This window comes from Hyaena hyaena, unplaced genomic scaffold (genome assembly GCF_003009895.1).
Source record: "Hyaena hyaena isolate Hyena2069 unplaced genomic scaffold, ASM300989v1 scaffold_160, whole genome shotgun sequence".
NCBI classification, from domain to species: Eukaryota; Metazoa; Chordata; class Mammalia; order Carnivora; family Hyaenidae; genus Hyaena; species Hyaena hyaena.
In genome coordinates this window covers 2153105-2166635 of record NW_024080793.1, presented here as the reverse complement: position 1 = coordinate 2166635, position 13531 = coordinate 2153105, and the positions used below count along the sequence as shown (strand labels likewise).

General features: G+C 43.6%; 1 protein-coding gene across 5 annotated transcripts in view; it reads left to right on the top strand.

The window, feature by feature from the left end:
* FAM193B (family with sequence similarity 193 member B) overlaps positions 1-13531 on the top strand; it is a 31488-nt gene that overhangs the window by 4460 nt on the left and 13497 nt on the right. For 3 of the 5 annotated variants that reach the window (XM_039239783.1, XM_039239782.1, XM_039239784.1), the window contains 3 exons: positions 10019-10261; positions 11059-11287; positions 12509-12896. In XM_039239783.1, coding sequence (XP_039095714.1) covers positions 10019-10261; positions 11059-11287; positions 12509-12896 — 860 coding nt within the window. Of the gene's footprint in view, positions 1-2059; positions 2097-8505; positions 8569-10018; positions 10262-11058; positions 11288-12508; positions 12897-13531 lie in introns of those variants that run through there. The other 2 variants (XM_039239785.1, XM_039239786.1) reach the window with 2 other exon arrangements.

Genomic DNA, 13531 nt, shown 5'->3' with positions numbered 1-13531 from the left:
AAAACTGTATATATTGAACCTAGAAGTTTTAAGAGCAGGAGCTATATTTTAATTCATTTGTGGGGTATTTAGTGTGCATGGTCCTTATGTGCTCAATAAGTGGCTGTTAAACAAAATTATAATAAAAGAAGTAAAAGTTAGGTTTCTTCCACTTTGGGCTTACCAGCTTCTACTGCTGGGCCAGGCAGTTATTCATCTAGGCCTGTTATACACACACCACAGTCTCCCTCTCATCTGACCTGGTGTTCATTTATTCTGCAAACACTAATGGACACCTGATCTGCGCCAGGTCCTGGGCTAGCTGGGGATACAGAAGTGAATCAGTCCCTGCCCACATGTATATATTAATTGTAGTTAGAAGAGCATCACTTCCTCTGAGTTAAGGTTCAAATCCTAGATCCTTGTACACAACCTTTAGAAGAGTTCTAGCCCTCTTAGTGTGTTTTCTCACATGTGTAACAGTGATGCCAGGCTCACAGTAGGGCAGCAAGTGCTGCATATCAAGCACTTAGCACAAGTGGTAGCTATGATAATTGTAGATATTTGGTGCTGAAGATGCACAAATATGAGAGCCTACAGATTTCTCAGAGCTGATGCTTCTAGGTTGAGTAGAAGTTCCTTTAGAAAAGGTGGGAGAAAGCGTCTAAACAAAGAAAGCAGTGTAGAGACCCAGAGGTGAGAACTGCCCAACTCAGGCAGAGTAGCATGAGGTGAGGCTGGAGAGGTTAGCAGGGTTCTAAAAAACCATGGCAAGAAGTTTGGGCTTTATCCTGCAGGCAGTGAGGAGTCAATGAAAGCTTTTAAGTAGGAAAATAAACATGATGTTCTTGGGTAAGTTCTCTGATAGCATGAGAGGAAGTAATTCTCAGTGGAAGAGGCAGCTGTGATTGCTTGGTTCCACCTCTTCATCACCCCAACCCAACTAATCATCTTCTGTGCTTTGCTGGATCCCGTCCCAGATCTACAGAATCAGCATCTCTAGGTCCAGAGCCCAGAAATCTATTGTTAAACTGCCTCAGGTGAATCTGGTGTGCGGCTGGGCCTGGGAACTGCTGAGTTGAGGATGGTATGGGGAGCTTTGCAGAAGCCGAAGGTATTCTTCAAAGAATAGGGCTTCCCGGAGAGGGGAGCTTTTCCAAAGCAGGAAGAGAAACAGCCTTAGTTTTAAAAGCAAAAAACAAAACTTTCCCCAGTTGTTGCCCCATTAATGATATTCTCCAACTGCTAATCTTCTTTGTGTATCCAAACACTTAGCCATGCCCACTACATGATACCACCTGCTGAACAATCAGGATGCAGCAAGTTGTGGGGTACAGGTCCTGCCCTTCAGTGTTCTCAGTGTTGTGGAGAAGACAGGTTTCAAAAACTGGGACACATATGATAAGCTCTATTCAAGAGGTATGTAAGAAAGCATTAGGGCATCCCAGAGCAAAGCAGTTAATTCTGCCTATGGACTTAGAAGGATATAATACTCTACCTGTGCCTAAAAAGGAAGAGGCAGAGGGGAACGACATGAGTGAGGATGTGAGTGCTTTGTATATTTGGGGAAAGAATGGATATTGAGGAAAGGAGTGGTTAATGGTTCTTCCTGGCAGGATATGCAGAACAGAAAAGGACTGAAGAGAGAGAGGTCTTGTATCCCAGGAAGGGCCTTTTGTTTACACCCTTTGGTTCTATCCCCTTGCTTCCACACTCATCCTTCAGCCTGTAGGTGGATGAACATGCTGCAGGCCTAGGCCATTTCCCTTTAGTCCCTCAAGGCTCTCAGCTCTCCAGCTACCTTTGTGGTTCTCTCTCCATTCTGAAATGTTTAGATTTCTTCATCTACTCTGAGAAGTGATACAGGAAAACTGAGACAGTAAGAAGGACCCTGAAGCATTGAAGGGTCTTATTAGGAAGGTGTAGCCAGAGATTGTGGATGGGGGGTTCAAAGGGGCCTTGAAGGTCACCTGTCTAGTCCTCTGTCCTGTTCTTCAAGTAATAACTTTGGATTGGGCAAGTCTCACTTAGTAAGTTTCCCTGTCATTTCTTCCAGGACAGAAGAGGAAAGAAACTAACGGGTATTGAGCACCTACTGTGTGCCAGGCCCAGGCCAGGTACTTTACATAATTTATTTCCTTCTGTCCTCACAACTCTGTGAAGTATGGTTTTATTCTCATTTCATAAATGAGGAAATTGAGGCTCAAAGAAATTGAGTAATAATCCAAGATCATACTGAAATGGCAGAATTGGGTTTTGAACTCACAACAGTCTTATCTCAAAGTCCATACTCTTCCACCCATGAGAAACCCATGCTCAGGTGACAGAGTAAATTATATGATTTGCCTGAAGTTCTAAGTTATTAAGCAAGTTTAGGCCTTCTTGTGGCTGATTGCTCCCAGGAAGCAAGTTCAACAGATGTGCTAACCTTGGGGGGTGGAAGGCCACGGGGGTCAGAGAGACTCGTTACCCTATCCTTGGCCAAACTTGTATAACCAGAGAGGATTCTCCACAAACTGGCTGGTGTGAAACAGCTGTTCATCTAGGAAGAAACTGAGACAACAGACTGAGTGAGAGTTTGGGTGAAAGCTCTAGGGCACTGAGGTGCAGTTATATCACCTCCTTAAGAATTAACTGTAGCTCTGCTTGCCAGCCTCAGAATGGTCTGAGATTCTTCACACTGATGCCCTCACATCAATAGCCCAGAGTGACAAAGCCATGCTTTTAACTTTGCATATCCAGGAACTGGCTAGTTTAGCTGTGTCTTTAGACTCTGTCCTTTATATAGAGCAACTGAAATGTGAGCTAGGTGGGCTCTTTAAGCATTTATTCATTTATTCAATGAATGCCTGCTATGTATCAGGTCCAAGCCAAGCCTAGGTTCCCGGGCACACTTAAATGACCAAGATCCACCCCCTGCTCCCAAAGAGTCCTCATTCCACCAGGGGTTTGAGGCAGACAAAATATGTCTGTGGCACAGTGTGATAGGTACTGTACTAAAAGAATTAGTTCTACTCAGCCTGGTCCAGCAAAAGCTGCATTGACCTCTGACCAAGATCTTAGGGCATGAGGACAAATTTGCTGGGGAGTGGAACTGAGATGCTGAGGTTTCCAGGGCACGGTGTATTTATTGGAGGAGCAGTATGAATAGAATCTGAGATTCTCAGATTGGAAATGAAGCATAGAGAGGTCAGCTGAGGCCAAGTCATGAAACACAGAGACCAGAAAGTGAACTCAACCAGAAAGGAGCCAGGAGATTAAAGAGAGACCAAGGTGGGAAAGAGGAGCTAAAAGAAGGAGATCCTCAAATTCAATAGGTATATGAGAAGGCACATAATAAGCTGACATGAAGTAGAGAAGTCCCATGTCCTGGTTGGTTGGTTGGTTGGTTGGTTGCTTGGTTTAATTTGTATATTACTTTGTTATGTTAATTTTAATTGCGTATTATTTTAATTTGTGTCCCTGCCTGATTCTCCAAAATGTATATGAGGCATCTAGGTTTTGGGGAGTATTGATTACCCCATGCATGAACCTGCATGGTTTAAGCATGTGTTCTTAAGGCAGAAATTCTATGTCATTTGATGTTTCCCAGTACCTAACACAATGAGAATGGGCTCTGAGCATGTTCACTGAATGAGGAAATGAGTGAGTGAATGGAAGAGTAATGACCATGACAGAGCTGATGACTTTTGCTAGGATGGGGATTAATAATTTTTTCTGTTTGTAGAAGGAAATTTTAGCTGCTACTATTGTCTTCTTCTGCCTTGGTGACAGGGAAGCTCTTGGAGTTGGGTGCCTTGAGAGATGAATGCTCTAATGGGCCATTTCAGAATAGAATTTGGAAGCTATTGCAGGGCCACTGGTTAGATACAGCATATCTCTCGGGGGACTTCTCTACAAACATATACAAACTCTTGGGATTAAAAGGAAACCATGAGAGGAATGAGAACACGTTTACTGCTGGATATTAGCTCCAGCCTCAGAGCAGACCTTGATAGCTGCCTGATCTGGTAACCTGGGTTATTCTCCAGCAATTCCCAAATTGTGGACAGAAAGATGAGGTGGGAAATTTATTTATGTCCCCAAAGAGCTATCCAGATATGCCATGAACTATATCATTGTTAATAATCGCTATTGCTTACTGTGTATCCACCGTGTGACAGGCACTATACCATTAGAGACTTCACATTAGCAGTTCTCCCTCTTATACTCCTGAAAATTATTGAGGACCCAAAAGACCTTTCTTTTGTTGGTTTTATCTGTTCATATTTACCAAAATAAGTATTAAGGCTGAGAAAGTTTAAAAATATTTAGTTATTAATTCATTTAAGAATAACATTATTAAACCTGTCATGTTAACATAAATAATTTTTTAATGGAAAATATATTTTCCAAAAAAATAATAGAAGAATGGTCTCATTTTCATTTTCACAAATTTATTTGTCTGGCTTAATAGAAAGAAGCTGAATGCTCATATATGTTTCTGTATTCTGTCTGCTGCAGTATATTGTTTTGAAGTATATTTTATTTTTTTTAGTAAGGACTGATTTTATTTTTTTATTTTTTTCTTTCATAGTTTATTGTCAAGTTAATTTCCATATAACACCCAGTGCTCATCCCAACAAGTGCCCTCTTCCATGCCCGTCACCCTCCTTCCCCTTGAAGTATATTTTTAAAATCCAGCCTCAAACAGATAACGTTGTTAGAAAAGGAAGGAGTATTTTTTTAAAAATTTATTTAATGTTTATTTCTGAGAGAGACAGAGCATGAGCAGGGGAGGGGCAGAGAGAGAGGAAGACACAAAATCCAAAGCAGGCTCCAGGCTCTGAGCTGTCCGCACAGAGCCTGATGCAGGGCTCGATCTCATGAACTGCGAGATCATGACCTGAGCCAGAGTTGGACACCCAACCGACTGAGCCACCCAGGCACCCCTAGGAAGTAGTATTTTAAAAGCCTTTCCAGGTGATTGTTGACATTCTTTGCAGTGTGGAATCTGAGACCATTTCAATGAAGTCTTTGTACTCATTACATTAAAATCTTCGGTTTATCTAGCACTTTTAATGGATTTTTTTTTTTTTTTACCAATGCATGATTCTGAAACATCATGCTTTGCTCATTTGGCAAATAGGTTCACTGAGGTATGCAGCTCTTCCAGATGTTTTTCAATTTCACTTTACAATATCAAAAAATAACATTTGTTACTATAATCATTTTCACCAGAAAAGTCTAAGGCTGGGAAGATGTTAAGTTCATGATGATGGATACAAAATTCTAATTTCCAAATTTCCAAAATTCTGATTTTTGACTGAAATCTTGAATTTCATCATTGGCCACAAGTAAAAAGTTGTTTTCCTTGACGTGACAGGTTCATTTTGTTAATTTTTTGAGAAAATGTCTGGCAATTTCCAAGTCTGAATAACCAGAGTTTGTCAGTCATTCTTTCAAGTAAAAATGGTGTTCCATGAGAAAAATTGGCTTCCTTTTCCTTTGATTTTAACTATTCTTATGCAGAAATATCTAGAATACCCTAGCATAATGTTTCTCAGGCCTACAGAAAAGTATTAGGCCTGATCAGGTGAGACCAGAGACAAAAGTGGTTGCATATACCTGCCCCCTAGGCTAGGAGTGGCTGCAATCTAGGGTTCACCTGGCTCCTTCACTGCTCTGGGAATTTGCATGTTAAAACATGGAACCCTGTGTGAGTAACCCTACACTCCAGAGATTCTGGTTTTGTCTGGAGTGAAGTAGAATTTAATCTTGGAGTCTTTTTGAGCAGATCCCAAATCTAGAAAACCCCTAAAACCTTCCCTAGCTCTTCCGCCTTTTACCTAGAACAAGATCTTTAGTTGGAGAGGCTCTGAAATTAAACTGAAGTAAGAAGGAATAATTGTTGTCCAGGGCTCCTTGGTTTAAGGATCAGTTCCCTAGCCATTGTGATGAAGAAAAATGGTTGGGTGTTCCATCAGTAAACATTTATTGTTCATGTTCTTGTGTGGGGATACTGTGCCTAGTATAAAAAATGCACCTTGAGAACAGCTAGTTTGAAAGCCTGAGGTGACTTGAGGGCATAAGAGGTCATGATTGCCAGACATTATAAGAGATCCATTTGAAAAATGGCAGAAGATTGCAGTCAAAGAGACTCCTGAACCAAGAGCTTCTTTTTTGAAAAAGCAAAAATTTGTAGGAACAGTGGTAGTACTGACTGAATATAACATCTCTAGGGCTTGGGATTCTCACCACCCTGTGGCAGTGGAGACGAAAATGTCAGGGAAAAAAGTCCCCAGGCCCCACCACTCATGTATTCAGGGGCAGGCACCAAGGTTTAGGATTAAGACAGCTTTGAGGATAGCCCCAGGAATTGCCAGGCCAGAAAGAAGAACTCAAGTATACTAGACTCATGACAGTGGATAAGTGGTTTCCAATGTAGATTTATTAAGAACAGAACAACCAGAGGGCCTAAGTGATGATAGATTGAGTATCTACTGCATGGATCCCTTGAACTTAACTTTGTTCTCTAATGTCAATTGTCTAGGCAACCTTATGCAGTATAAGTCGTATCATCCCTGCTTTAGTTAGAACCTAATTAGCTTTCCATGCCCAGTGTTTTCTTTCTTTAACTGGAAAGACAGCCTGTCCTGTAAATTCACTTCCATTGATGGCCAATCTTATTTATTATGTCGACCAGTTTGGCTCTGGGGAGAGCCACATTATTTCATAAATGAGGCCATCTCATTGTAATCCCCAAGGAATATGATCTTCCACTCTTCCACGCTTGAGATTGGAACCATTCAGGTAAAGGTCAATGGTAGGGAGATGGCCTTTCTCTGTGAGAAGCAATAATTTCAGAATTTCATGCAGTGTCTCACTAGGTTGTATTGCCATAGTGACATCTAACAAATCTGAGTTAGCCACTATGTGCTCAGCTGATCCTGTGCCCTATGGTACATTTTAAGAGATCCAGACAAGAATCATACCTGCTGCTTGCCTTCTAGGCGCACATTCTAATAGAAGGGACAGAAAATGCAGGTAAATAAGTTGAGTGGAAGCCACAGATGCTGTAACCAAGACATAATGTGCTATGGAGATATGGGAAGAGAGGTGAATTACAACAGGGACTCTCTGGGGAAGCTTGGATGAGGTTGGATTTAAGCCCTGCCCAACTACTTACTGATAAACTTGGAAAGGAAAGGGATTTAAAACAGAGGATCCCTTTTAGCAAAGGCACAAGGTAGGGGTAGGAGAGTATAGAGAGTATTTGGAGAACTTAAAGAATGACTTCATGGGGTAAAGGGCAGAGATTAAGATGTCTAAAAGTCACCTAAATTCACTGCACATTAGAGATGCTTGCATTATAAAGTATAGTGACATATTTTCTGTATTTTTCAAGCTTAGGCTTGATTTTAAATGTTTCCCATCACTCCTATTATGTTCATAATCAGTGCCATATGTTGAGCAACGTATTATGGGCCTGGCATTGGAGTAGGTGTTTTGTCCATTTTAGTATATGTGCTGCCAAAGTGAGCACGTGCTTTGTCCATTTAATGTTCACAGCCAGCCATACAAGTTAGGACTTAATCCCGTTTTACAGATGAAGAGACAGAGTAGAACTTGCCTAACATCATACAGCTGGTAAGTGGTGGAGGCCCAAGATTAGTGCCAAAAACCAGTGTTACTTCCACTACATCCAGTGCCTCCCACAAGTACTTAGGTACTAAGTATAGTCACACTGATCACACATTTAACTTATAAGAATTCTGTATTTGCTTTTAAGAGGAAAAAAAAACACTTATTGAACATTGCCATATATGTTATACATTTGATTTCTTGGTTGTGCCAAAACTATAATATATTGTACTTCATAATCCATACAAAGAATTTCAGAACACTTTTACTCATATGAGATTTTCCTCTTACATAGTAACTTTAGAACGTAATACCCAAATGAAATGAAACTCTGTTGTAGTAAAATAACGTGTCCTGGTATTTTATGTAAGAATATGGTCACCCACCATCAGTACAGGGAAAGATTTGGGTGTTGGCCTCACCTTCCCTCCGGAGTTACTATGGCACCTTATAGCTCTGAAAAGTCTCCTGGGGATACTTCTCAAAAAGGCCTTCTTTGCCTTAACTTCTCAGAATACCATCCTCCGCCATCAGACTCCCACCCTTTCCATAAGATGCTCACCACCAGTGGGTTAGGAGCTATCTCCTTATGCAGGTACAGTTACGCAGTTGCCTTGTCCACTGAAATGTTCCCTTGACAGAAACCTTTTAGGCAGTATCTCACATGAGTTCCACATAAAAGATTTCTCTTTCTCTGGTACTCTTTTCCAAGGTCTTTGTACTACCCCAAATGTTTCATTACACTCCTAGTACTACTATTAGGTTCCTTTTTCTTTCCCCCTAGAAACCAGAGACCCAATTCAGTGTAACTGTAACATTACAGATTTAAGGTTACCCTGATGCCAATTTATTGTGAGAGGTGATTTTATTCAAGAAAGATGATGGCATTTATTTTCTTGGTAGGATGAGGATGATCCCCTTATTCCTTTGCTTAGGCCTCTGCAAACACCTGTTACCTAGTGGTGGGTAAGTTTGGAAGGTATATGAGTTAATATAACTATTGCATGTAATAAACCACACTAAAACTTAGTGGCTTAAAACAACACCATTTATTATTTCTCATGAGTCTCTGGGTTGACTGGGTGTTTCTGCCAATTGAGCTGGGTTGACTGATCTCAGCTGGGCTCACTCATATTATCAGATCCACTGACCAGTCAGCGAGGAATACAGATTTCTCCACATGTCTCTCACATCCCTCCAGCAGCTAGCCCAGTCATGCTCTCATGGGAGGCAGAGGTACAAGACCGAGCAAGCCCAGCCATGCAAAGAAGCAAGTAGAAATGCATACACACTTTTAAGCTTACGCTGACAGCAAATTTGCTAACATCCCACTGGCCAAAGAAAGTGACATAACAAGTGTCAGAGAAAAGAGGGTTCTACAAAGTTGCAGAATAGCCCTGGAAGCAGTGACATTGGTATAATGGTGAGGATAGCTGCCTTCCATAGTTGCAGGATATAGGAAAGCCATTAATTGGGGTCATTAAATGAAATCAGGTTCCCAATCAGTACCCCTCAATGTGACTTAAAAACCTATAGACTTCTATTTCTATGTCATTTGTCCTAGAAGGAAAAAAAAAGCCCAAATAATAATTACTGTGTATTGGGTCTATGCTTTGAACATGCACAGGGCTAGGCACTTTCCCTGTTTATACACTGAGTCTCACAACAACTCTGTGAGGTAGGTAGGAAATCAGAGCTCAGGAAGTTGAATAACTTATTCAAGGTCACCCAGCTAATGTGTGCTCAGGGAGGCATTAGAATGTGTGTCAGTCTGACCCCCAAAGTCCAGATTCTTTTCACGATACCTCACTACCTCTCAGAAGCACCAGGGTCTGCCTTACCCATTCTCCAACTCAGTTTTTTATTGAATTAATACTCTCTGATTAGCTATGCAAACCCCTTCTCCAAAATGCTGCTGTGATCTTAATGGAATTGTGCAGCTTTCAGGAAACCCAGATGTTCTCCCAAACTCAGCATTCACTGAAAGCACTCCCTCCCCCCCCCCAGATGAGGATTGGTCTGTGGACTGCACAGGCAGCCCAGGAATTGTGGCCTCTCCCAGGGGACCTTCCTTTAACTTTCAAGATTTGGAGACATAAGGGCATTGGAGTATGAGCTTTGAAATCAACCTCACTGGGGCTCAACTCCTAATTTGGCCATTCACTGGCTCTAAGACCTTGAGCAACTTACTTAACTTCTTGAGATCGGTTTCTTTGTCTTAAAAAAAAAGAAAGAAAGAAAGAAAGAAAGAAATTAACACCTAGTCTGCAGAGCTATCACAAGGACTAAAATTCTGCATATAAAGTGCCTAACCCAGTGCCTGGCACATAATAAGTGAAGGTATTAGTTTTGTTGATACTGTTTCTAAGCAGAACCTTTCCCCTCCTGGGAAACCCTGTTTCTGTCTGTTGGACAGGTTCCCCCCACCTCCACCCAGTCCATACAGACTTGCTGCCTGCTATGTCATCGGGAACGCAAAGGCTGGGAAGAAGGCCCTTCCCAAAATGGACTGGTGTTGCAGGGTGAGAAGCTGCCCCCTGACTTCATGCCAAAGCTCGTCAAGAATCTCCTAGGCGAGATGCCTCTGTGGGTCTGCCAGAGTTGCCGAAAGAGCATGGAGGAAGATGAGAGGCAGACAGGTCGAGAACATGCAGTGGCGGTAGGTAACAGCTGAGGAGGGGCCCCTGAATGCAGGAGGGCTGGCTGCCCAGAGATCAGGCTGCTGAGTTGTTCCTTCCCTGGTCTCTCAGGTGCTGTCCTCCAGCAGACCCTGCACCCAAGCACTGAGGGGTCGCGGCTTGGGTTCACAATTGGGGCAAGAACCAGGAGGCTTCAGGGAGCCCCCTTGCCCCTGAGGGGAGTCTCTGCAGTGTGAGGCCAGCTTGTAGGTACTGGTCGATGGAGATCCTGCCCCTTACATGTCACCGTGCTGCCTTCAGCTCTATGGCAGCTTGAAAGCCAACCAGTATGATACAGAGAGCAAAGGCTGGTTTAAGGATCTACCAAGTGCCTCACTTAGAAGGCCTTCAGGATGCCCAGGAGCCATCTCACTGGCATCTCCTGAATCCCAGCAGTCAGACTTTCCTCGGTTCTCATTCCCCTCCACTCCCTCTCATACCCAAGGTCATGTCAGTTTCAGGACTTTTGACTTAAAAACCCTTCCTTTCCTTGGCAACTGTCAGGACTCCCCAAAGGCCCGCAGTTGACAGGCAATCTGTATCCCTACCAGAGTCTCTGTCACCAGTATCCACACACTTCAATTTACCGGGAGCACCTGGGCCCCTCCCAACAAAGGCCTGATCCACGTTTGCCTTTTCACCTGGAGTTGTGGGACTTGTGCTTTGGCCATGGCACAGGGCCTGGAGGAAGAGGCGCTCCTGTGTAAGCCAAGGAAGCAGAGGGTCAGCTCTGACGTTTGCTGTTTTACCATGAGCCTTTTTCTTCCCCCTTCTCCAGATCTCCTTGTCACACACATCCTGCAAATCCCAGTCTTGTGGGGGTGACTCTCATTCCTCTTCGTCCTCCTCTTCATCGTCCTCGTCCTCCTCCTCCTGCCATGGGAACTCAGGAGACTGGGATCCCAGCTCCTTCCTGTCAGCACATAAGCTCTCGGGCCTCTGGAACTCTCCGCACTCCAGTGGGGCCGTGCCGGGTAGCTCCCTCGGGAGTCCTCCTACCATCCCTGGTGAGTCTCCAAGCTTGGGAGAGAGCCAGGCCACATAAATGTAGAGAGCCGTTTTCCTAACCACTTTGTTAGACAATCAGGAGGCTAGTTATTAAAATAAGTAAAAGGAGCTGTTCTGATGGAAGCCCTTGACTGTCTCCGTGGCACCCCTTTCCCCACAACCCTGAAGATAAAAAATAACTGTCATTGGCTGTGGTAGCTTTCCCATCCAATTCAGGAGGGGACGTGAACACTGGCTGAACAGAAAGTGGAGTCTGGAAGCATCCTTAGGGAATTAGGACTAGAGTCACCTAATACCTCACCCTGCAGCAGCACAGAGGACCTGGGTGCTTTTGTCTTCCCAGGCCTCCTTTTCTCCACCTAAGGAACAGGCATAAAGGCACTGCACTTCCATCCACAAGAAGTTGGTGCAAGCTGCCAGAATTATTAGCCAAGTTCACAAATATATAAGCCTTCTTTCGATCCTGAGATTAACCCCTAGAGACCCAAAGAAAAAGTCTTGGGTTATTGAGGTTATGATATAAATACTAATTATTGCCTGTTTCTAAATTGAGTGCCTGAAACTGGTGTAACACCATATGTTAACTCACTGGAATTAACATTAAAAAATAAAAATAACTAAATTAAGGGCCTGAGTTCTTTAAAGGGGTGCTGCTCCCAGAATTCTGAGAAATGAGTAGAATTCCACTTATTTTGATGCATAAGTGAAAGTGAATCCTCAAAGCCTTTTCCCACTTCTCAAAAATCTAGAGCCGTCTGAGACTCTGGCATACCCTGGCTGCCTCAGTCCTCATGGACCAAAGGCAGAGCGTTAGCCTGCTGCTCCACTGGCTTCTGTAGACCCTTTCCTGGGCCCAAGGAATACCTATGAACAAGCAAGTCCTAGAGAGACCCCGAGAGACAGAACACATATCCCCTGTTTGTTCCACAGCAGAGGTGCTGTGGCCTTCCATGGGGCAGGCATTCCTGGTGTCTTCTCTCTCAGGTCTGGGCTCCTCGAGCCTATTCGGCCAAGTTGCTGCCTGCAAGGAAAATCTCTCCAGCCCAAGGCACCGTTAGACTTTCCCAAAAGCTCACAGGATCCACTGTGCAGAGAGGCTATCCCCAGACAAGTTCCCTCTGGTCATAGTAAAGCAGGATGTTGTAGCAGCGAGCCCTTGGGCTTTCCTCCCCAGGGTCTTGGCTCTCACTCTGACCCCTTTCTTCCCCATCCATCCACAGGTGAGGTTTTTTCTCTCTCGGAGCACCACCGGCACTCAGACCTCACTGCTCCACCTAACAGCCCCACTGGCCACCACCCCCAGCCCGCGTCGCCGGTCCCATCTCACCCCGGATCCTTTGGCTCACCACCCCGTCCACACCTGCCGCCTGCTACCCCAGCAGCGCCTTTCCCTGCCCAAGCTTCAGAATGCCCTGTTGCCGCTGCTGCTGCCCCACACACCCCAGGGGCATGTCAGACTCCCCACCTGCCCTCCACCAGCATGCCGCTCCTGAAGATGCCTCCACCGTTCTCGGGGTGCAGCCACCCCTGTAGTGGGCACTGTGGCGGGCACTGCAGCGGGCCTCTCCTCCCACCTCCCAGCTCTCAGCAGCTCCCTGGCACTCACAGGTAAGTGAGTGGCACAAAGGACATACTCCCTCCTAACTTTGACTTTGAGTTCTAAGAGACTTGACAGAGCATACCTTTGGGGGTAGAAATTGAACGATAGACTCTATGTCTTTCGTATCATTTTTACAGTCTTAAAGGAAGTAACTCCTTTTTGTTTTTTTGAAAAACTTGGAAAAAATCAGAGATATCTAACGAAAAAATTTTCTCAAAACCTAAAGATAAACTTCTAACACTGGTATATTTTCTTCTTGATGTCTCTGTATATAAATTAGGTTCATGTTTATATATTTTTGTGGAGTTATTTTTTTAACATTATAGATCATTTCCCCAGTTAAAATTCTTCAGAAAACTTTCCAGAAGCTTCAAAGTGTCTTCTTGCATAGCTGTAGCATAATTCGTATTTTATCATTCCTCTATTCCTGGACATTTGGGCATTTGGATATTTCTTTTTTTTTTTTTTAATGTTTTATTTATTTCAGAGAGCATGAGCAGGGGCGGCTCAGAGAGGAAGGAAGATACAGAATCTGAAGCAGGCTCTATGGGCATTTCTAGTTTTTAACCATTAAAAAAACAAGTCCGTAATAAACATCCTTGTACCCAAATCTGTGTTTGAATCAGGAATCATGGCCTTAATG